Source organism: Podarcis erhardii (assembly GCF_964252035.2).
Source record: "Podarcis erhardii genome assembly, chromosome: Z".
In the NCBI taxonomy this organism is placed as follows: domain Eukaryota; kingdom Metazoa; phylum Chordata; class Lepidosauria; order Squamata; family Lacertidae; genus Podarcis; species Podarcis erhardii.
In genome coordinates this window covers 9,912,443-9,935,534 of record NC_138504.1, presented here as the reverse complement: position 1 = coordinate 9,935,534, position 23,092 = coordinate 9,912,443, and the positions used below count along the sequence as shown (strand labels likewise).

General features: G+C 46.0%; 1 protein-coding gene and 2 long non-coding RNA genes across 6 annotated transcripts in view; 1 reads left to right on the top strand and 2 right to left on the bottom strand.

The window, feature by feature from the left end:
* The window catches only part of NRK (Nik related kinase), a 122,483-nt gene that overhangs the window by 67,377 nt on the left and 32,014 nt on the right, over positions 1-23,092 (top strand). For 3 of the 4 annotated variants that reach the window (XM_081847890.1, XM_081847892.1, XM_081847893.1), the window contains 6 exons: positions 862-935; positions 2,571-2,695; positions 5,158-5,251; positions 16,182-16,361; positions 18,168-18,297; positions 19,434-19,592. In XM_081847890.1, the coding sequence (XP_081704016.1) occupies positions 862-935; positions 2,571-2,695; positions 5,158-5,251; positions 16,182-16,361; positions 18,168-18,297; positions 19,434-19,592 (762 nt within the window). The remainder of the gene's footprint in view (positions 1-861; positions 936-2,570; positions 2,696-5,157; positions 5,252-16,181; positions 16,362-18,167; positions 18,298-19,433; positions 19,593-23,092) is intronic. The other variant, XM_081847891.1, reaches the window with a different exon arrangement.
* On the bottom strand, positions 9,486-10,654 carry LOC309334086. The gene is made up of 3 exons (XR_014152858.1): positions 10,483-10,654; positions 10,302-10,378; positions 9,486-9,642 (listed from the first exon to the last, which is right to left on the bottom strand). It is a non-coding gene; the product is annotated as an uncharacterized lncRNA (long non-coding RNA).
* Positions 10,673-11,123, bottom strand: LOC309334103. The gene is made up of 3 exons (XR_014152877.1): positions 11,101-11,123; positions 10,891-10,967; positions 10,673-10,769 (listed from the first exon to the last, which is right to left on the bottom strand). It is a non-coding gene; the product is annotated as an uncharacterized lncRNA (long non-coding RNA).

Genomic DNA, 23,092 nt, shown 5'->3' with positions numbered 1-23,092 from the left:
TATATTGTTTGGCTCCGACCTTAATTCCTTGGATCAACCGGTCCCTTCTAATCATGTTCAAAAGCACCTCCAGGACCGAAATAAATAACAATGGAGAGATAGGGCATCCCTGTCGTGTTCCTTTTTCTATTCTGAATTCTTCTGACACCACATTATTAACTATCAATTTTGCTTTTTGTTCTGAATAGATTGCTTCTATACCATTTTCAAACCCCCGTCCCACTCCCATTCCCTTAAGATTTTTCTTCATAAAATTCCAAGAAATATTGTCAAAGGCCTTCTCCGCATCAATAAAAATTAAAACTGCTTTTGTATTAATATTCGTTTGCAATAGCTCCAAAATGTCAATAATGTTCCTTGTATTATCAGAAAGATGTCTGCCTGGAAGAAAGCCTGCCTGATCTTTATGTATCACTTCATTTAAAACTCTTTATAGTCTGTTGGCTAAAATATCTGCAAAAATTTTATAATCCAGATTTAAAAGGGATATGGGACGGTAGTTTTTAAGCTGTGTCTTTTCAAATTCAGATTTTGGTATTAATGTGATGAAAGCTTCTTTCCATGACTCCGGCGCCTTCTTTCCCTCCAGAATCTCGTTACACACCTCCTTTAATGGTTTAATTAAGTAGTCTTCCAAAGTCTTGTAATACTTGGAGGTTAATCCATGTTAAGGGACAAAATGAAGCACTTCTTCACACAGTTCATAGTCAAACAACAGGCTCAGCTCTCACAAGATGCAGCAGTGGCCACTGAGCCAGCCCTCCCTTGCATGCCTTGAGATTGGATCCTCTTATTTACATGTTTGATATGACTGATGAACTAATATCTCTCTCTCTGAAATTTTCTTTTTGGGACATCCAGGGTCATCCAGGCTAAACAGCCACCACCAGTCATACACGAAACCAGGAAATGCATCTCATCAGTTTCATATTTCAGTAGGTTTTATTTTTACTGTAAGCATGTTTTTCAACTATTGCAATTCTTCTTCATCTCCTTCTGAGGATTGTGTTTGTTGCCCTTTAAAGTAAAACACACCCTTAATTGATTGTATGGGTTTTTTTTGTCTTTTTAATAGATCAGTCAATGGGGCAGTGTGTGTGGTGTGTGTGTAAGTGTGTAACACAGATCAAAGGCAAGCAGCATACTTCATTTGTTTTTTGCCTCTCAGTTGGTGTTTTGAATATTCCAAGATTTAGATCATGAGGCTTTGACTACCATGCAGAGCAAATTAGATTTTATTTTTATTGCTGCAGTGACAAATTATCTTCAAAGAGGATTGCAGACAAGGGAACCTTTGAGCTATGTGCTTAAAATAAATATCTTGATAAGAATTAGCCACTCTCCCCTTCTAGAGGAAGCCAATCATGTGGACGTGTGGAGCTGCCTTACACCAAGTTAGCTCTGTAGTGTCTATGATTATTGGCACCAGTTTGCCAGAGTTTCCCAGACCCTCCTGGAGATGCCAAGGATTGAACCCAGGCACTTGATAATGCAAAGCATGCTCTCTGCCATTGTGCCCTATTAATTTAGGGTCACCCTACACATGGAAGGGGATGCGGGTGGCGCTGTGGGTTAAATCACAGAGCCTAGGACTTGCCGATCAGAAGGTTGGCGGTTCGAATCCCCGCAACGAGGTGAGCTCCCGTTGCTCAGTCCCTCTCCTGCCAACCTAGCAGTTTGAAAGCACGTCAAAGTGCAAGTAGATAAGTAGGTACTGCTCCGGCGGGAAGGTAAACGGCGTTTCCGTGTGCTGCTCTGGTTCACCAGAAGCGTCTTAGTCATGCTGGCCACATGACCCGGAAGCTGTACGCCAGCTCCCTCGGCCAATAAAGCGAGATGAGCACCGCAACCCCAGAGTCGGCCACGACTGGACCTAATGGTCAGGGGTCCCTTTACCTTTAACTTACACATGGAAGCAACAGACCTATTTGTTTAAATATGGATCTTCCACAGTCACCTATAAAGCAAGGGTTGGAGCAACTAGGTATTGATGTTTTTTGAGCAAAAAAGATGCCAAGCTCTTCATCCATAGCTGACCTCCCTGCAGCCAAATATTATTCCCCCTGCCTTGGTGGCCTCTAGTATTGTAAGGGAACCTGTCGGGGGGGGGGGGACAACGGGGGTGTGGGGAAGGCAGTGGGGTGATAAGCAGTGGGAACAGTAATGGTTTGGCTCACCTAACCTGTGCATTCATTTTGTTTAAAAACCGGGGAGGCACAAGCTATTTATATGTGATTGGCACAAGCTGAGTTTTAATAGGTCTACCACCATCGTGTGTAGCTTGAGCCACTGTGACTTTGCTCAGAATTACACCCCACTTAATCCAGTGGAGCTTTCTGTCCTGGGTTTAAAACTTCCTCCTGAGTGGATTATTCCCTGAGAAGCATCTGGTTCCACTGTGGCAGCCTTCCCCAACTTGGTTGAGGAAGGTTGCAGTATGATTCTAGAATGATCGCCCTTATTCTAGGACAACCTGAAAGAAAAAATAAACTGGGTTTCTCATATGAGGTGAGTTCCAGTGTGGACAGAAGCAATCAATCAAGTTCTTCTTCTTCTTCTTCTTTTTCCAGAGTCCACCCTTTTTTGGCAAGGGGAGAGATGGTGGCAGCTTGCTCCAGAAATCATCAGAATATTCATCCTCCAGTGATGAGGTGTGCAGCAGTGACGACGATGACAACGATGGCAATCAGATACGGTTGGCTTTCCTACTCTTTCCTCTGTCCATGCATTATAAATTGAAGATTAGTTAGATTTTCCATCTCCCCCCATTGTTGTATCAGAGCATAATGCAAGCATGAAGCGTAAAGAAACATCCCACAGGTGTTTATACGCATACAGTATGTATAAAAACATAAACACAAACACACTTCCATAATCCAGCAAAAGGTCAGAGACTTCATTAAAAAATACTATTTCATATTGTGTTTCCAGCAGTACAAATGGGCAGATATTTTCTTACATCTTGTTTTACCTATGCATTTTTTAAAAATCCATTTTTAATTATAAAAAATATCAAGTTGCCTGCCTTCCCTCATTCTGATCATGCTGCTTAATTTTATCTTATGAGCAAACCCCAACACCCTTTATATTCAGCCCGGGGTTTACAACTTATGGTAAGTGCCCATGATTTTTTAAGGTTATTGGATATTGCTACTCGAGCAACAGTTAGAATATGTATACTTATCCACTGGTGGGACCAGACCCTTTATATAGACAAATAATACATTTAATGCATCAACCAGAAGTTGATGCACTCTTATAATTTTAATTTCATTTATTATATACCCCTGGGGGGAAAAAATATACGAACTGTCTCCATAATGGTTGGTTGGAGTTAGTCTCATATTGCACTAGGAGAATCGACAAACTTCCATAAAAATTGGGTAAGTAAGGAGGGTAGTTTAGATGCACTTGTTGTTGTTATTATTTATTTATTTATTTATTTATTTATTTATTTATTTATACATACATACATACATACATACCCTGCCCTCCCCGGCCACAGCCGGCCTCAGGGCTGCTAACACCAGTAAAATAAAAACACAATGGGGGGGGGGGACCAATTTAAAATACAGGTTAAAATGCAATTTAAAATGCAGCCTCATTTTAAAAGTAGCCCACAGATCAAAACCGTAAGGGTATAAGGGTCAGACTGAGTCCAAACCAAAGGCCAGGCGGAACAGCTCTGTCTTGCAGGCCCTGCAGAAAGATGTCAAGTTCCGCAGGGCCCTAGTCTCTTGTGACAGAGCGTTCCACCAAGTCGGGGCCAGTACTGAAAAGGCCCTGGCCCTAGTTGAGACCAATCTAACCACCTTGCGACCTGGGACCTCCAAAATGTTGTCATTTGTGGACCTTAAGGTCCTCTGCGGGGCATACCAGGGGCATATCTCTGCAGGGTATTGTAGTTCCAATGTGCCCTATTCCAGTCTAAAGGCTTCTAGTTCTTTCAGTTTAGTGTTCCTGCAAAAACAAGGTGTTATATCATACCAGGAGGGTCCATGTGACTTTTATTCACATACCATCTGTCAACACTGACCACCAACAATCATTCCTAGCACAATTTTCGCATGACTGTTGGTCTCGGTGTGCTGCATCAAAAAACTAGAAAGCCCTAGGAAGAAACAATCCATATATTTGTGCTTCCCAGTAAAATGCCTGTTCACAACTTAAATGGTGAAAGAATGAGTGACACCGTCTGTGGTACGTGGTACACAAACACTTCCCAGCAACAAACATGGAAGGACTTATCCTTTTATGACCACGTTCATACATATTGCAGCCTCGAGACCTCCTGCAGAAGGCTGTGTTTACAGTCAGTGCTGGGTTTAAATTCATGCTGAGACCAATGCCCCACTTTCAGTGGGAATCTTTGCAGCTCTAGCTTGAATTCAAGCCTACACCTGTAAAGTTTCTTCCTTTGCATTCCCAATGTAAACAAAAGCTGGGGTTCATGGAATAATTGAGAGGCAGCTTCGAGTACATTCCCAATTCTTCCTTCCAAAGTCTTAATCACCTGGTGCCCTATGATGCCAGGTGATTGAAAAGTCAGTAGTCACATCTTTCTGGATCCAGTTTCCCACCCCTGGACCAAGAGAAACAAAAGATAATAACATTGTTCCGGTTCCTTTTGAAAGCCACTTTTGGTGGATAGGACTGTATATCTTTGGAGCAAATCCTGTTTAACTGCCATTGATCGCTGCCCAAATTGCCATGATTGTTTGAAAGCAGGCAAAGCCACTCCAGACTCCATGGGACTCAGGAAGCCCTCGATGTCTGATTTCACATCTCAACCATCCAAGATCAGAGGCGATTCATTTTGCATTTTTTAAGCTAGTGGTTTTATCCAACCTAAGTTAGCCATGTCTTTCAGTATGTCTACTCCGAGAAGATATTTGAATTTTTTTATTTAAAAAAACCATGAATAGTGGTATACAAATATTTGTATAAATCAATTAAAAAATTAATAGTAAAATGTGAATTTTACTCTTGATGGGCTTGGTGCTGTAGGGAATGAAAGAAAGGCAAGACACTTGTTCCTATTGAGTAACTTTATTTTATTTTTGTTTAGAATGCATATGGATTTTTCCTTTTGAGTTTTCCTTTCTTTCTTGCCTTCCCTACCCCATCTCTGTTCACTAATTGGCATTTGTTAATTAGGCAACTACCCAGCAATGGAATGATGGGTTTCTCAAGGGCAAGAGTTCCAGATGAGACTGAACCGAACCCTCGGAGTTCTGTAGTGGATCAGAAGGTAATTCAACCCCCCCCCCCATTTCAAAGGGGCATCCCTCTGTGCATAGAACTAGAGAGGTCAAATTCTGATTGCTAATATTGCAGCCATGCTGGTTGGCATCCATCTGTCTTTGGAGACAATGGAGGGTGAAGTCAAACTGTCAGAAGGTCATAGCGCCTGCACAGTAGCTGTAGACACTGATACAGGAGAGATATGTTTTGTTGCAGCTGGGGCAAATGAAGGCATCTGGTTGTGCTGATGCAGATGTGCCATGGCGTTTCTTCCCCCTTCGCCCCTTGCAGTGGTCATTCCTCCGCTGGTCACTACTAGAGGTGCACACCTTTTCTGTCTCCAGGCACTATGTTCATCTGCAAGGGATTCCCACATGGCGGGATTGATGTTGCCAGCTTTAATGTCACATTTGCAGACATCTTTGTAACGCAGAGTCAGTCTGCCAACGGACCTAGTGCCTGAAGCCAGCACCCCATAGAGCAGGCCCTTGGGGATCCTGCCATCTTCTGTGGTAATATTGCTAATATTACCCTTTGCAGGCATCATACATGGATAGAATGCTATAGAAACTGACCCTGGGAAAGTATTAAGGCAGAAAGATAGTGTCTGACCCAAGACAAATTGATGACTTCATTTGACCCATTCTAAAGTCCCACAGTCTCCCATGTAGTTTCTACTGACCCCTAATGTTCCAGGTGAGCTTTGCATCCCATAATAATTTGCAGGTGCTGTCCTCATTGGCTGGAAAGCAGGAACTGATACAGTCATACCTCGGGTTACAGGTGCTTTGGGTTGCGTGATTTCGGGTTGTGCACTGCACCAAACCCGGAAGTACCGGAACGGGTTACTTCCTGGTTTCGGTGCTTGCACATGCGCAGAAACGCTAAATCGTGCTTTGTGCATGCGCAGAAGCACCGAATCACAACCCGCGTGTGTTCAGACATGGCACTGCGGGTTGCGGACGCTGCAGGTTGCAAACGTGCTTCCCGCATGGATCACGTTCGCAACCCGAGCATTCCAGTTTTCTGCATGCTAGTCTGTACATTTGGATTCTACCCCTAATTACTCATACTTTGGAATGAACGTGCTAAACATGCTAGCCATATTTTATCCTTACATTTTATGAGAATTTGCTTTAAACCTTGTGTGAGCATGTATAGAAACTAGCCTTCTGAAATGTACGTCTGTTGCTCCACTCGCTTTTGACCCTAGCCCTTCACACCACTGGCGCGTGGCCCTCAGAAAGATGCTCAGAAGGAAGTGTATCCCTCAGGCTGAAATGTGTTTTCATCCCTGACTTGTGAAAACTGGAGTAATCAGATTGGAAATGTATTTTAAAAATTCATAGAATTGTAGTCCAAACCCCTGCAATGCAGAAATTCTAGAATTCTAGTCCAACCCCCTGCAATGCAGAAATATTTTTGCCCAACATGGGACTCAAACCCATGACCCTCAGAGTCTCAGAGGCAGATGATGTTCCAATGAAAACAGAGCAGCAGCCAGTTAAGGTGAATCCCTACAAGACAACCTAAGAAAGTATTCAGCCCACAGACCTATATAAATAGGAATTTGCCAGCCAGCAGAATGCCATTGTTGTCTTCCCTGGCCGATTCTGGGTCCCATGGAAAAGAAGGCAAGGTGGGTCAGAAGTTGTAGGACCACAGATAAGTCCAAGTGAGCAACTTGTTCCAGGAAGTCCCAGTTTGCTGGAAGCAGACTGAGGCCTTTTCAACCAGACTTACATCCTCCCCTTGTGGTGAAATCCAGAATCTGACTCCAGGACTTCAAAGCACCCCCCCCCCTGACATTATTAGTGACATCAGGTGACAGGCAGGTGTGTGGCCTCACTCACCTGTCAAATTTGGCCTGTGGAGGAAGAAAAAAGTTCCCCACCTATGGTCTAAATGTATGCTGTGGATGTGACCTAGGTCATAACCACTTATTGCAGAATATCTCAATTCTTCTAGAAGCACCAGTTTCTGAAACAAATTCTGTGGTTTTCAAGTAACCAGCCCTCCTCTGTAACTATCACTTAAGCTTGCTCTTCTGTTTAGCCATTGTTTGAGAGAGAGGTGGCTCTGTAACATTTGATTATAGGTTATGGACCCCACAAAGCTGAGTTTGTACCTACTTTGTAAATTTAAGGGGATTGTATTATTTCCTCAAATAATTGTAGGATTGGAGCTTGGTCAGCATGCCGAGAATTTGGTTAGTGATACTTTCCTTCCCCATCACAGCTCTACAATTTCCAGGGTTTCAAGAATGGCTATTAAGCCAATTTGGCTGTGATGTAGATAGGTCCTAAAGTCGGGGTGTGTGAAGATTGCCCAAGCCTTCAAAAGGCACCAGTGCATTGAAGCAGAGTTGGGAGCATGGCAAGGGGGTGAGGAGAGGAGAAGGCATACAAACCTTCTTCCCTTTCTTCTTCTTCTTCTTCCTCCTCCTCCCTGCTCCTATTCCAAGAGCTGAATCTGTAAGAAGGTTTGCAGAACTCGTAAGAGAGAAAGAATTGCAATTCATGTTTTACTTTTGTGGTTTCTTAATACTAAGCAGGAGGCAAAATGCTTCCTGGCCTCCTTCTCATTTCCACATTTTCCAATTAGCGATTTGGCTTTTGAAACATCAGGCTGTTCCTACTTAAGATTCACGGTTTGCCTGCAAACATACAGGCTGGCACCCACAGATGCTTAGCTCCAGTCCATTGTTTATCTCTTGTAGCAAACCACACAGAAGACTGGTTTCTATCTTTGGTGCCAGCCATAAAATACATCTCTGTGGGTTATTGCTTCAGCAGAGCTTAGAGGGGGAACGGCTGCGCAAAGGCTATCAGCATCCATCTTGGTTCTTAATGGGAGCCTCATCCTTCCCAGAACTGTCAGGCATTCAAACACTGAAGCCTTCACAGGCATTTGGAGCATTCCAGCTGTCATGGGACCAGAGGACTGGAAGAGGTCAGAGATCACCTACTGGCAGCCAGGTCCATAGCCACTCATTTCATGACATGCACTCGCCATAAACAATCCATGTGGCAGAGCATTGGAGTTCAGAACATAAGAAGAGGCCTGCTCCTATTGCACATCTTAATTTTAAAAAAGGGCTTTTTAATTAAAATAAGCTTGAACATTGTACATCCTCACAGGTGGCAGTAGGTTAATTACCTACCAGCTGCGCAATTGGCTCCGCATTTGTGCTCATGCACCTACACAGGGTTCTGCCCAACTTTGGGGGCCACAGGGAGGCTCACTGGGGCCTACCCTACAAGGCCTGCCACAGCCACAGGTAGGCCTGGGGGGGCCATTGTAGTCGCAGGACCTTATTATTAAGGTAAAGGTAAAGGGACCCCTGACCATTAGGTCCAGTCGTGGCCGACTCTGGGGTTGCGGCCCTCATCTCGCTTTATTGGCCGAGGAAGCCGGCATACAGCTTCCGGGTCATGTGGCCTGCATGAGTAAGCCGCTCAGAGAGAGCAGACACGCTGATGGAGGCACTATGTATAGACAGAAGCCTGGAAGCCAATGTAGGTCTTTCAGGACCGGTGTTATATGGTCTCGGTGGCCGCCCCCAGTCACCAGTCTAGCTGCCGCATTCTGGATTAGTTGTAGTTTCCGGGTCACATTCAAAGGTAGCCCCACGTAGAGCGCATGGCAGTAGTCCAAGCGGGAGATAACCAGAGCATGCACCACCTTGGCATGCACCACTACAGGCAGGGAGGGTCTCATCCTGCATACCAGATAGAGCTGATAAACAGTGGGGTGACAAAATGCAACTCAACGCTGCCTGTGGAACAGAGCAGGGTTGAGCTGCATTGCGACGCGTCCCCTTCCCAGCAATAGGCCAGGCTCTCCCCGCCCATGGGGGGGGGGCTTCCTTGCCTCATGAGCAGCAGCACATCTTTGAGTGCAGCCACACGCACACACTGAGGGGGGCAACATTTTGCGCGCCACCCGCCCGCAACTCCCAAGTCTACCCCAAGCCATCAGGATAAGGGGGCGAGCTGTGCTGCTTTGCCGGCGGTCTTCCCCCCTTCTCCCTTCATTTTGACAGCTCGGGGGAGTCACCCCAGAGGCTCGCCTTGGCACCATCATTACATGTTTCTTTGCCGAGGCCTTTGGCCATTAAATAATCACCAGTGGCCAACAGGCAGGTGCAAAATGCGCCTGGCTAATTTCAAATACTGGCATGAAGCTTCTGCCCACAAATCAGTTTTGCAAAATGCACAGTGACAACCAAGACAGGACTCTTTGTCAGCCACAAGAGAACACTTTTAATATAGACATCGACTTCATACAAGACATGTGGTTTTGGTTTGACTCGTGGTCTAGTTGTACATTTTCCAAGAAAAAAACCTCAAAAAAATCTTTTCATAAATTCACCGAAGTTTCCAGGTGGAATATTTCCTATAGGAGAAACAGATAGTTATCAGCACTACTTGCTTTCTTCAGAGAGTCTTTCCAAAGATGCATACATAACGTGGCCTGTGGGAGAAGAAGACTCATTTTAGCCCAGGTCTGTCCTCCTTTGCCCAAACCTGGAGCACTGCATTCCTTATCAGCTATAGCTCCGCCTTATCCATTTCTGTACTGCTTCCATGTTATTTTTATACTGGCTCTTGGAGGAACGCCTTGGTTTTAAAGTCAGAGAGTTGGTCTGGAAGTCTGGAGCAGGGTGTTCTCCCCGCTCCATGCAAATTCTCCCTTCTTCCTCTTACCTATTTTATTTGTGGAGAGGGGGCTTCAGCAGCAGCCACAGTGGTGCACACCCTGCAAGAAAGAAGGAATCCACAAATGTGTGAATGGTCTGTCACAGACGAAACGACCAGGGACGGGGCTTCAAGAAGTCGTTGCAGGAAGTCCCAGGTGAGCATAGGGCTCTTGGGCTCGAATCCTGTTTGTGGCCAGGGGCGTCCCGATGGGGGGCAGGGGAGCGGGCTGCCCCAGGTGCCATCCTGAAGGGGGGTGACATTCTGACATGCCCCCTCCCCGCACCCCCCAAACCCGCAAATGGCGAGCGGCAAAGCATAGAGCGGCAAAGCAATGAAATCCCCCTGTCCCCTTACCTGTGAGGCGAGAGGCCGTTGTCTCGGTTCCAGTCCCTCCCGGTATGTGGCGGCTCACAGGCTGAACCTTCTACTTGCTGCAAAACAAAGGGAGACATCATCTGACGCCTGGCTCCCAGCCACGCGAGCCCCAGTCTGGGGCAGGAGGGTGGGGACCTGGGAAGGGGGCATTTCATCCTACCTGATCTTATAAGCTGCCCCACCCTGAACTCCTCCGTGCGGGCGTCTGGGTTCCGTGCCGATCGGCCTGGCACAGAGGCAGCAGCCAAAGTCTCCCCCGGCTCTGGAATAACTCTTGAGGTGTTATTGATGCGGGGAAACCTTGGCTGCTGCTTCTGCACCAAGTACGGCCCGCATGGGGAACAGATGGTGAGGCAGGCGAGGATCCGGGGCCGGGAACCACCGTGATGGTCTGTTGTTCTTCGTCCCGGGAGCAGGCGCTGGAGCCTCATCCCTGGAGCCGTGGTCCTGTGGAGGAAGCAGGAAGCATCTGATGAGAAGGGGCAGGGGCGGATGAAAAACTACTGCCCCATTTTTGATGACCCCCCAAATGAAGTTCCACAAGGACCCCTTCCTTCTGTCCCAGTACCTGATGTTCACCACATTCGCCACGTCCCTCCAGGGATTTCGCCAGAATGAAATAGACATTGGGGAAAGGCTCCCTCCCTGCAAAGGAAATGGAGGAATCAGCAAGTGCCTGGATCCCAGTTGATAGCACCAGTCTGGCGCATGAGGGAGGGGGGACACGGGAAGGAAACATTTCTAAAATATGGGGCACTCAGTTGGCATTTCCACTTACCTGAAGTGGGAGCCTTTCCCCCCCCTCATTCTGGCGGGCCTCTCACCTAAGGAAGAAACAAGCTCTGTTAGTCAGATTGTTTGGAGGTTTTGGAACCAGATAAATATATAGATGATAATATTTATTATTATCATCTATATATTTAGACATATTTATGAGCCAATTTTGTGCCCCACCCCTCACCTGCGCCCCTGGCGGCGGACCACCTCATCACCCCCTAGCTAGGGCCCTGCTTGGACCACAGAGAAACCCTCTCCATAAAACTATAGGGATCTCTAAATCAGGCCTTCCTCCTCCACCCCCAAGATCACTGGGAAACACTTCCCCTGCCACACAAGGTCACAACATACCTCCGGATTTTGCTGGGTTTCCCTGCACCACTGGGCTGCTGCTGGTTCCACAAACCACGGCCCTGCAAAGGAAGAAGGATATTGTTCTCTCTAGGGGGGCAGAACAAGCAGCCCTACCAGGCTGCGCATGCCCACATCACCACAGGCTGCCAACCTGCTCCTGCCTGGGCGCCTGACCCCTGGCTTAGAAGGAGGGGGTGAGGGGCTGGGGCGAGATGGGACTGCAGCCCCCAACACAGCCCCTACCACACAAATTGCACTCATTTCACACGCTAGCAAAGTTATGCTTAAAATTCTACAAGGCAGGCTTAAGCCGTATGTGGACCAAGAACGAAAACAAAAATGAAAATCATTCCAATGAGAAGGAAATGCAAGAAGGGGAAGAAATGGAGGTAGTGAGAGATTTTACTTTCTTGGGCTCCATGATCACTGCAGATGGTGACAGCAGTCACGAAATTAAAAGACTCCTGCTTCTTGAGAGAAAAGCAATGACAAACCTGGACAGCATCTTAGAAAGCGGAGACATCACCTTGCCAACAAAGGTCTGTATAGTTAAAGCTATGGTTTTCTCAGTAGTGATGTATAGAAGTGAGAGCTGGACCATAAAGAAGGCTGATCGCCAAAGAATTGATGCTTTTGAATTATGGTCCTGGAGGAGACACTTGAGAGTCCCATGGACTGCAAGAAGATCAAACCTCTCCATTCTGAAGGAAATCAGCCCTGGGTGCTCACTGGAAGGACAAATCCGGAAGCTGAGACTCCAATACTTTGGCCACCTCATGACTCCCTGGAAAAGACCCTGGTGCTGGGAAAGATGGAGGGCACAAGGATGACAGAGGACGAGATGGTGGGACAGTGTTCTCGAAGCTACCAACATGAGTTTGACCAAACCGCGGGAGACAGTGGAACATAGGAGTGCCTGGCGTCCATGGGGTCACGAAGAGGCGGACACGACTAAACAACAACAAGTTGCTTTGGGAGACGATAATCAGGCATAGCCCAGTTCTGTGAAGCTTGGAGGGGGAGGTGAGGCATCTGGGTTTTAGCAGTGCAGTGGTACCTCGGGTTAAGAACTTAATTTGTTCTGGAGGTCCATTCTTAACCTGAAACTGTTCTTAACCTGAGGTACTACTTTAGCTAATGGGGCCTCCCGCTGCCGCCGCGCAATTTCTGTCCTCATCCTGAAGCAAAGTTCTTAACCTGAGGTACTATTTCTGTACAAGCCAAGCCCTGGCTCCATGGCTCACCTGAGTTAAGAGAATCCTCTTGCCTCCAAGTTGGGAGAGACCCCCTTTCTTCAGCACTGAACGGCCACATGCTGAGAGCAATGGCGGCTATGCTGCTGCTTCTAAGTCCAGCTGAGCTTCAGCCCCTCCCCCCATGCTCTCTTCTAGAATCAACCGCTCTCAACCGACTCTCACCTGCCCCCCCTTCAAACTCTTTCCAAGCCTCCTTCCATCTTCCATCTCCACCAGAATTCCACTCTCTCTCTTCCCCCTCCCTCCCTGCTTGACATTCCCTTTGGAATTGTAATAGCATCACCTCACATAATAATATTGCCACTCATCTCCTCTAGGCCTCCTACCTGGAGAATCCATCTTTCTCTACCAACTCTCACTGTCATCTGGCAGGCATCCCCCTTGCAGGGCACTATAAGGCTTGCTTGCAAAGCAGCACTTTGTGACATCAGCGGGCAAACAGGGGCCAGGCTGCTGGGTTGTCCGGCAGCTGAATGAAGAAAAATAAAACCAGGGGGGTCAAAGTGTGCTGGGATGAGACCACCGTGGGTAAGGCCAGGGAGGCTGCTGGGGTGTGTGGTTGTGCCTCCCCTTCTTCTGCATCTTGCTCCCCCGCCCGTTCCTTCAGCTGCTTGAGAGAATCATAGCATAGTCGAGTTGGAAGGGGTGCCAAGGGTCATCTAGTCCAACCCCCGGCAGTGCAAGGATCCTGCCCACTGCCAGCCCCTGGCTGGACTCCACACTCCACCTTCTTACCTGCTGGATGCACAGACCCCTTGCCATTCTGCATGGGGTGGGGAAAGGGGAGAGAGAGATGTTTTGCTCCCTGTCCCTCCGGACATGGATATGAGAGCCCTGTCAATATCTCAAGGGCGTCACAGGGTGGAAGCTTGTTTTCTCCTGCTCCAGAGGCACTCAGGACCTGAAGCCATGGCTTCAAGTGACCAGAAAGGAGATTCCAACTCCAGGAAGAACTTTCTGACAGCAAGAGCTGTTTGACAGTGGGAGGAAATCCCTCAGAAGGCGGTAAGACTCTCCTTCTTTGGAGGTTTTTCAGCAGAGCTTGGACGGCCATCTGCCATGGGTTCTTGAGCTGAGATTCCTGCATTGCAGGGGGTTGGACTAGATGACCCTTGGGGTTCCTCACAACTCAACAATTCTAAGATCCTCTGATTTAAAGTGCATCCAGTGAGCATTTAAAGCACATGACGTCCCCCAAATGATCCTGGGCATTGCAGATTCCCCCTCAGAGAGGCCAGTGTAGTGTAGTGCTTAAGAGCGGTGGACTCGTAATCTAGTGAACCGGGTTTGATTCCCCACTCCTCCACATGCAGCTGCTGGGTGACCTTGGGCTAGTCACACTTCTCTGAAGTCTCTCAGCCCCACTCACCTCACAGAGTGTTTGTTGTGGGGGAGGAAGGGAAAGGAGAATGTTAGCTGCTTTGAGACTCCTTAAGGGGAGTGAAAGGTGGGATATCAAATCCAAACTCTTCTTTTTCTCCTCCTCCTCCTCCTCCTCCTCCTCGACCTACAAATCCCAGAAGCCCTAACAAACTACAATTCCCAGGATCCTTTGGGGGAAGACACCTGCTTTTTAGAACAGAGAGGAGAACCTGCAGCTGGCTTCCCCCAGTTTCCTAGGAACCAGGAACGGGAAGCTCAAGTGCTTCTAAGAGGATGACTTCACAGAGCAGCGGGGATAAAATATTGCTCCAAAAGTTGGCTGCCTCCCCTGGATGTACATTTCCAAAATAGAAGATAAAAAACAAAATACAGCAAGAGTGTTTTGTGTTGTGCAGGCTCCTATTTGTTATGTGCAAACGGCTTTAGATACCTATGAGGTCCATAAATTACCATGTAGCATATATTCAACACAAAAAACAGTGGCAATTTGTTGTTGACAAAGGACAGCTGGGCATATAAAGGGCCCCATTACCTTCAGTAGCTTAGGGCCTCATCAAACCTAAATCCGGCTCTGCATTGGACGTTCGGCTTCCAAAGAACGTTCGCAAACCAGAACACTCACTTCTGGAGTTGCGGCAATTGGGAGCCAAAACGTTCGAGTCGCAAGGCGTTTGAGATCCAAGGTACAACCGTATGTTTTTTAAAAGTTTTTTTAAAAAAAAAAAATGCTTTCAGCTTTAGGTTTGTCTTTGCTGAATGAAATGGTCTTAAATAGATGCTGTGAGCTATCTTGAGCAGTTGTGGAGAGATTTTGAGTATTTCAAATAAACAAACGGCAGTGAGTGAAGCCATGAGAAGGATCAGTCCTGAGACCAAAAGACTCTGCAATACTCCCAAATTTATGTCAGGATAATACTTCCTAGGGCTGAGCCTTCAAATCTGCTCACATGTTGCAGTGCTAAACACATTGGCAATGAAATGTATTTTTAACCAATTCTATGCAGGAAAACCCCCAATAGTGAGCCTACCTACTCCTACCATCTGGAACTAAGGACCTGGGTTTTCAGATCAGAGGATAGGACTTCAGGTCTGGTTTCCACTTCTGCTCCTTTCCTTTTTTTCTTGTTGAAAACAGCATCTTCCAGTATTCCAGTTGCTGGTTGTGGTCCTACCCTGTCTTTTCTCCCCCACCTTTAGCACATCCTTTCTCAGTGGAGGAACCAGCTTCATGAGCCACAGTTATAAGCCGATTTATTACAAAACCGACTAAGAATTTGTTTTTAAACATAGTTCTCTGCTTGGAATGTAGGGATAAGTAGAGATGCTTTGAAAGTGAAGCAAAACTCAGCCGTTCTCCCAGCACTGAGGCTCAGCCTCATGGAGACTAATCCTGTACATAAGATTAATGTTGTCTGCTTCATGTTGCATTTGTGATGTTCTATCATGTCATTGTTATTTATTGTTTGTAAGCCAAATGGTCAGGGTTCCTTTACCAAGCCTCAGCACCACTGCCAAATAAAAAGGTCCTCCTCCTCCCAGCCACCTTTCTGGCTTCATCTTTGAAGAAAGGGGTTGTGGGTAGACCTTCCCTAGTAGAAGATCATAAGAGGTGCTCTTGCAAGGTGAAGCAATCTCTGAGATTGACCCTTCTTCTAGTTTTGATGCTGGCTTCTTAAAGAGACTCCACCTCATTACCCTGCTGCTGGAATGCTAATGCTTCTTTGGCTCTGTGTCATGGGGGCCTGAGAGGATGGATTAGATATCATTTGCGAAGTGCTTTGAAGATGAACTTCACTGTATAAACATGGAGCATTACTAGTGTCCTTTAAGCAGCTCCCATCCATCAGAATCCCATTTCCAGTGTCATTTTATTTTATTACATTTTTTCCTGATGCGCTGACATTCCTGCCATAATCGGATTTTCATTAGCTGTGATGTACTACAGAGATTTGGACTTCCAACATTCACCAGCATTTGTTACCATAAGTGTTACCACAAGTGAGCAGCGCTGCATGCTGGGAGGAAGGGAGGGGAGAATAGCTTGACTTTGGTCACAGAACAGCTCTTAAAAAGTTGTCGTTGTGTGCAGGGTTATGTTGCAGGAAAGCTCAGCTGCAGTTCTCAGGAACGATTCTGGGGCATGAGCAACCAAAACTATCTTCTCCCAGACCTGTTGCAACAGAGCCAGGTTTCGAATTGTTCAGCAAACCAGCTGAAAATTGCTCAGAACCACTTTCCGGAACCTCAGAGCCAGCCTATTCCCAACAAGGTAAATGTCACATATTATGACAATAAACAAACTGAAATGCAGTCCTTCTTTTGAGATTCAAACTTCTCTGAATTATATGAAGCAGTTCTCCAATCAAAAAAGTATACACACAAAAAATGCACATTGTAATGAAAATAACATACAAAACTACTAGGGGAAATGCCTTGCAAAAATGTGTAATAGGAGAAGTTGTGTGCAAAAATTCATATCTCAGGACAGTTGCGCTGGCTTGCCCCTGTGATTGAGAGGGACCAGCACCACCGATGTGCTGATGTCATCGCCTTGCAACATGCTCATGCTGTGTGTATATTCTGCATGACTTGCTGACATCATTCGCGCACACTGCCTGGCATATTATGCACATGCTGCGCAAGTTATGTGAGCATGTTGCACAACGTGACTATTGAGTTGTTGATGTTGTTGTTAGTTTTAGATGTCCAGCAATGTCTAAAATGTTGTACATTTTGAAGCCCTGTAATAAGGCAAAATCTGTTTTATCCTGAGGGGTGATAGATATTGGCCATTAGCATTCCATTGCATCTTGCCAGAAGTTTTGGTCTGCATTGCTATGGATCTGCAGGGAGGCTGTGCCAGTTACCTGAGGTTGTTATACGTTCCAAATTAAAGGAAAGCATTTATGCTCATTTACTTCAGTCTTCTCCTTTAAGCTGTTTTGGAAGGGAGATTTAAGAGTGAATCATGTGTGACTGTGTGGTGGTGAAGAGAAATTACCTGCCCTACACATTTTATTGCTGTATAATTTTTCTAGATGTGAAAGAACTAGATTTATTTACCCTTTGTTTTTGTTTTCCTTTCCAATGAAGCTTTAGAGTACAATCCACTGCTAATCATCCGGATTTCTAATAGTTAGATCCACTTCCACCTTTTAGAATCAGAGAATCACAGAAATGTAGAGTTAGGAAGCACCACAATGATCATCTAGTCTAAATGCAGGAATCAATTTGCCCAACATGGGACTTGAACCCATCACCTTGAGATTAAGAGCCACATGCTCTACCAACAGAGCTACCCCAGCTGGAACTTCCATTCCAGAGCCCTGATAAGTACCCAGTCTTACTGGATGTCTGGAAGGGGTTTCAGAGCAGAGAGCCAGACTCTACTGTTGACTCAACTAGGGCTCTGGTCAGATCTACTGCTCCTTCCCATATTACGCCAGTTTCTTCTTCACAGCCTAGGTGGCTTTCTACTATCATTGGCCGCAGAGTATCTTAGTGCAGCAACCCAGTAGAATGCAATGTACATAAGCTCTGCAGTGGTACCTCGGTTTATGAACAGCCCTGTTTACGAACTATTTGGGTTATGAACTTCCGCAAAACCAGAAGTCTATGAACTTTACCTCAGTCTAGGAATGGAATCCGAATGGTGGAAGGGCACTGGCGGTGGGAGACCTCATTAGGGAAAGCGCAGCTTCGGTTTAAGAACGGACTTCCGGAACAGATTAAGTTCATAAACCGAGGTACCACTGTAATTAAGTTGTGGTATCACTTTCAAAGCAAGGTTTTAGTTTCGTTTGGGGTTTTTTTAAGGAGGGTGTTGAAGTAGAACCATCCATCCCAGAGACAGCAGCCTTTCCCAACCTTGGGCCCCCAGATCTTGTTGGACTACAACTCCCATCATCCCTGACTGCTGGTTCTGCTGTCTTAAGAATGATGGGAGTTATAGTCCAACAGCATCTGGGGGTCCAAGGTTGGGAAAGGTCACCGTATAGTATACATGTAGTACCATCAATGCAGTCGGTTGTGATTAAGTTCCTTTGTTTCATCTTAATTTTTTTCCCCATTTTAGGCACCAAGCACTAACAACACCCCCTCAAAAAATAGTTCCTCATCTACGACATCATTCACATCATTCATAGATCCTAGGCTTCTACAAATGTCACCTCCTTCAAGTCCAACTGGGCCAAACTGTGGTTCTCGTGAGTACAGTTGCTTTAATTGCAGAACATGCCATATTTGCCTCTTTTGGAGGGAAGGAGTGAAATTGTGTCCTTCCTCCCCTCCTCCAGGTCTCACCGCAACACGTGCACTCTTCCTAGGAAGGAAATGCATACAAAAAGGTTATATCAGAACTGGACTTAATATTAGAAAGATGAGAAACTGGGAGAAACTGAAATTAACATAGTCACCCATCCGAATCTCTGTCTTAGCCTTACAAGGATCATGGCTTGCTCCACTCCAAGCAAGGGTGGACTTGGGTCTTTCAAATTTATGCATCACCCTGTGCAAGGCCAAAATTTGATGCCCCTCCACCTCCTGCCTGCTGTTCTGCTCGGTTCACTACATCATAGTTGCAATGCCCTGGAGAACTCCCTAGGCCCAGGGCCCAGGGCGGCAGAACTGGTCGCACTACTCTAATCCACCTCTGCTCCAAGCCAAACTTCGGTTTTGGCTTCCCATTCATGGTTTATTCAAGTGAACCACGAATGCTAAACCATTATGTATGGTTTTCCATGACCTGCAAATTCACCTGGTAGAAGGCGGACTCTAGTGACCTTCTCCCAGCAAGCAAGCACCTTATTTACTTAGATAATTCTTTGTTCTGTGGGCTGAATACACTGGTCTGTCGCATTTACTGGTGCCAATATGGAATGTCAATGCATAGGGAATACCATGCAAATAGTTGCTTCAAATGAATGATTTTTGTCAAGACTGACAAAACTCCCTGTACCCCACCTGCTCTGATCCTAAACATTATCAGGCTCCTTCCAGTAGTTGCTATTTGTATTTTTAAAATGTGCACATTAAATGCAAATGAATAGCATCACTTGTGGTCTGGCCCTTAGGTCACATCCACACCATAAATTTAAAGCAAATGCTCTCTCACAAAGCATCATTAACAAGCCACAGCTCCCTGGATTCCTTGGGGGAAGCAATATGCTTTAAATGTATATTGTGGATGTGACATATTCGATGTCATTCAAAAAGAGATTAGAAATCTTGCTTTCATGAGGGGCACACTTAGAGTGTGGGGCACAGTTGCTTCACAAGCCATATGTTGTGCAAAAAAAACATAACAATCGTTTTATAAAAAGCCTCTGCTTCTCTTCCCCAGCATCCAGTGTGAAACCAGAGCCCACCAGCAGGCAAAACGCAAGGAAAGGCTCTGTTGTCAACGTGAACCCCACCAATATCCGCCCACAGAGTGACAGCCCAGAAATCCGCAAATACAAAAAGAAGTTCAACTCTGAGATCTTGTGTTCCGCATTGTGGGGTAAGAAAGTTTATCTGAAGCAGGAATAGATGGCTTGCGATTCTGAGGTGCTTGGAGGCTTGTTCAGATCTTTAAAAATATAGGGGGAAGGGCCATAGCACCCTGGAAGAGCACTTACTTTGCATGATCATAGGTAGGACTGGGAAAGACCTTCACCTGAAACCCTGAAGAGCTGCTGCCAGTCAGTGTAGCCAATATTGCAGCAAGATGGACCAATAGCCTAACTCATTGCAAGGCAGCTTCCTATGTTGCTATTATTATTTGTTAGATTTATATACTGCTCTCCATCAAAGGGCCACAGGGTGGTTCACAGAATACAGTACCGGATAAAAACAAGAAGAAGAGTTTGGATTTGATATCCCGCCTTTCACTCCCCTTCAGGAGTCTCAAAGCGGCTAACATTCTCCTTTCCCTTCCTTCCCCACAACAAACACTCTGTGAGGTGAGCGGGGCTGAGAGACTTCAGAGAAGTGTGACTGGCCCAAGGTCACCCAGCAGCTGCATGTGGAGGAGCGGGAACGCGAACCCGGTTCCCCAGATTACGAGACTACCGCTCTTAACCACTACAGTGTGGTGTAGTGGTTAAGAGCGGTAGACTCATAATCTGGTGAACCAGGTTCACGTCCCTGCTCCTCCACATGCAGCTGCTGGGTGACCTTGGGCTAGTCTCTCAGCCCCACTCACCTCACAGAGTGTTTGTTGTGAGGGAGGAAGGGAAAGGAGAATGTTAGCCGCTTTGAGACTCCTTCGGGTAGTGATAAAGCGGGATATCAAATCCAAACTGCTCTTCTTCTTCTACACCACACTGGTTCTCGAGTAAATAATTAAAACACAACAGCAAAGCCATAACCTCCCCCTTCCCACAGACACATTTAAAATATTCATCAACCCAAGGCCTGGTTAAAAAGGAACGTTTTCGCCTGGCACCTAAAATATATATAATGAAGGTACCTGGCGAACCTCCCTGGGGAGGGTATCCCACAAACAGGGAGCCACCACAGAAAAAGCCTGTTCTCATGTTGCCACCTTCTGGACCTCTCATGGAAGAGGCACACAAAGAAGGGTGAACACAGAGTCCAGAACGGTTTATATGGGAGAGAGGCGGTCCTTGAGGTATTGCAGTCCTGTTTCTGTTCCCATTCAGTAAATTGCCCCGTTCCTGCTCAGCCTGATTGTTGGGGTGTCCTGGAATGCAGCTGGAGCACTTACTAGCAAGGCAAGATCAGGTTCAATACAAAGTGCACTAAAGCATCAGAGGAACTGTCCAAAAGGAGATGTTGCTCGAACAACAGCTAGGTAGCAACTGAGTTTTTGTAACCCAGTCTTACCCATTTCTGGAGCATCAGTAGGGACCTGGTCTAGAGTTTTTTGCTTCTTTCTGCCTCTCAAGTCATGCCCAGAGATGGGAGGTCTTGTGATACCAGTACATTTTCTGTCCTGGGCAGTAACTTGAGCCCATCACTTTCTGAAGTGGAGAACACTCTGCAACAGAAATCCTGGAAGGTGTGTTGGAAGGTTTGCAGGATCGCAGCCTTGTGGTGTGCACCAGTGCATCTCAGCTACCATTGGTCTTAGAATGTACTATGATCCTCAGTGCAATTCTCTGCCTCTGAGCTGGCCTTGACATGAAGCCCAGTTTCCTACATCTGAGTGTGATATACCGAAATGCTGGATGGACTGCACCGCCTGTCACTTAAAGATCCATCCTCATTATTGATGCCTTAGCTCCCCATCAGCTTTAATTTTCCATCTTCCTGACACCAGGCAGCACGACGACAAGCTCCATGGAGCTGATACAATATTTTACCCACACCTCCTGCCTTGATTCGAGCCTTAAATGAGAAACAAAATAAATGAATGAAATGCCGGAAGAAATTATCCCAGGAAATGTAGATTTACAGTTTACAGCTCTCTGGGTTTCATGTGATGTATGTTTGGAGGAGGCCAAGATTTTAAATTAAGAACAGAGCACCATAGCAAAGCTGGTAATGATATGTGTGCTGAGCTGGAGAGCGCTATGTTCTTACCAGCCCATTGCTAGCATTCCACTGCTTTTTCTCTCTTTTTTTGTGCTGCGTAATACCTTATGCCATCTCATTATTTCCGCCAGGAACACTTCGATAAGAAACCTTATCAAACATGGCAACCAAATGGAAGCCTCGCCTGTTGGGTGTCAGCTCAAATCCGCAGTCCCCTCAGCACTTCTGCTGGCTTGAAAACAATTTAACTGTAGACAGATATTTCAGGGTCTCACCCAGAGAAATTTTGCAAGTCTTGTTTAACTTCTTAGGATGTTTCTCGAGAGTGGGTACCCCACTCCAAGTGACATTTCATGACAAATCTATGGGAACTCAAAATTTTTTACCTTGCAATGGGCCCTGCTCTCCCCACTAAAGCTAACTGGCAGAGCAATCCTAACCCTGCCTACTCAGAAGTAAGTCCTATTGAAGTCAGTGGTACTTAATCCTAGGTACATAGGTTGGGATGACAGACATAAGCCTTAAATGCCACATATTGCCTGTTCCCCCAGGGTCTTGACTTAGGCCATCACTCTATGGATTATCACTGTGCGGTGACCCAAAAACTGGAATTTTATGTTGTTGTCTCTGCTCTGTGGAATGTCATTCATGAAGCATCGTCCATCAGTTGCCTCAGACATCTTGTGAAGGCATCTCTTTCTGCCTAGACTATTCCTGACCCATGAAATTGAACCCTGCTATTTCCAAAATCATCTCTTTACTTTTTAAAATCTGTTTTCATAGTGCCGTTTTGTAGCTTTTATGACACTTTGATTGTTTCATATCATTTTCACATGCCATTTGGAGATGTTTAGATAGTAAGTTGTTTGTTTAACAAAATTTACACACTGCTTGATTGTAAAAAAAACACAAAAGAACACCCTCAAAGATAAAACTATAAAATCAGGAAAAATGGCAATGCATTAAAGCATGCAAGAAGTTGAAATACTAAAACAGATTAAAATTCACACCAGCGTTTCTAAGAATTTGGGTAGGCTTATCTAAACATGAATATATATTTTTAGCAGGCGCCAAAAAGAGTACACTGAAGGCACCAGCTTGATCTCAATAGGCAGGGAGTTCCAAAGTGCAAGTGATGTCACACTCAATGAGTTCTTACAAATTATTTGGCACCTGCAGTAATGCCAATTCCACTGATCAGTCATTTGGGCGCATGTGGAGTAAGGCAGCATCATAGGTAAACTGGTCCCTATTAAATGCTTTTAGTAAAGGTAAAGGGACCCCTGACCATTAGGTCCAGTCATGACCGACTCTGGGGTTGCGGTGCTCATCTCGCTTTATTGGCCGAGGGAGCTGGCGTACAGCTTCCGAGTCATGTGGCCAGCATGACTAAGCCACTTCTGGCAAACCAGAGCAGCACACGGAAACGCCATTTACCTTCCCACCAGAGCGGTACCTATTTATCTACTTGCGCTTTGACATGCTTTCGAACTGCTAGGTTGGGAGGAGCAGGGACCGAGC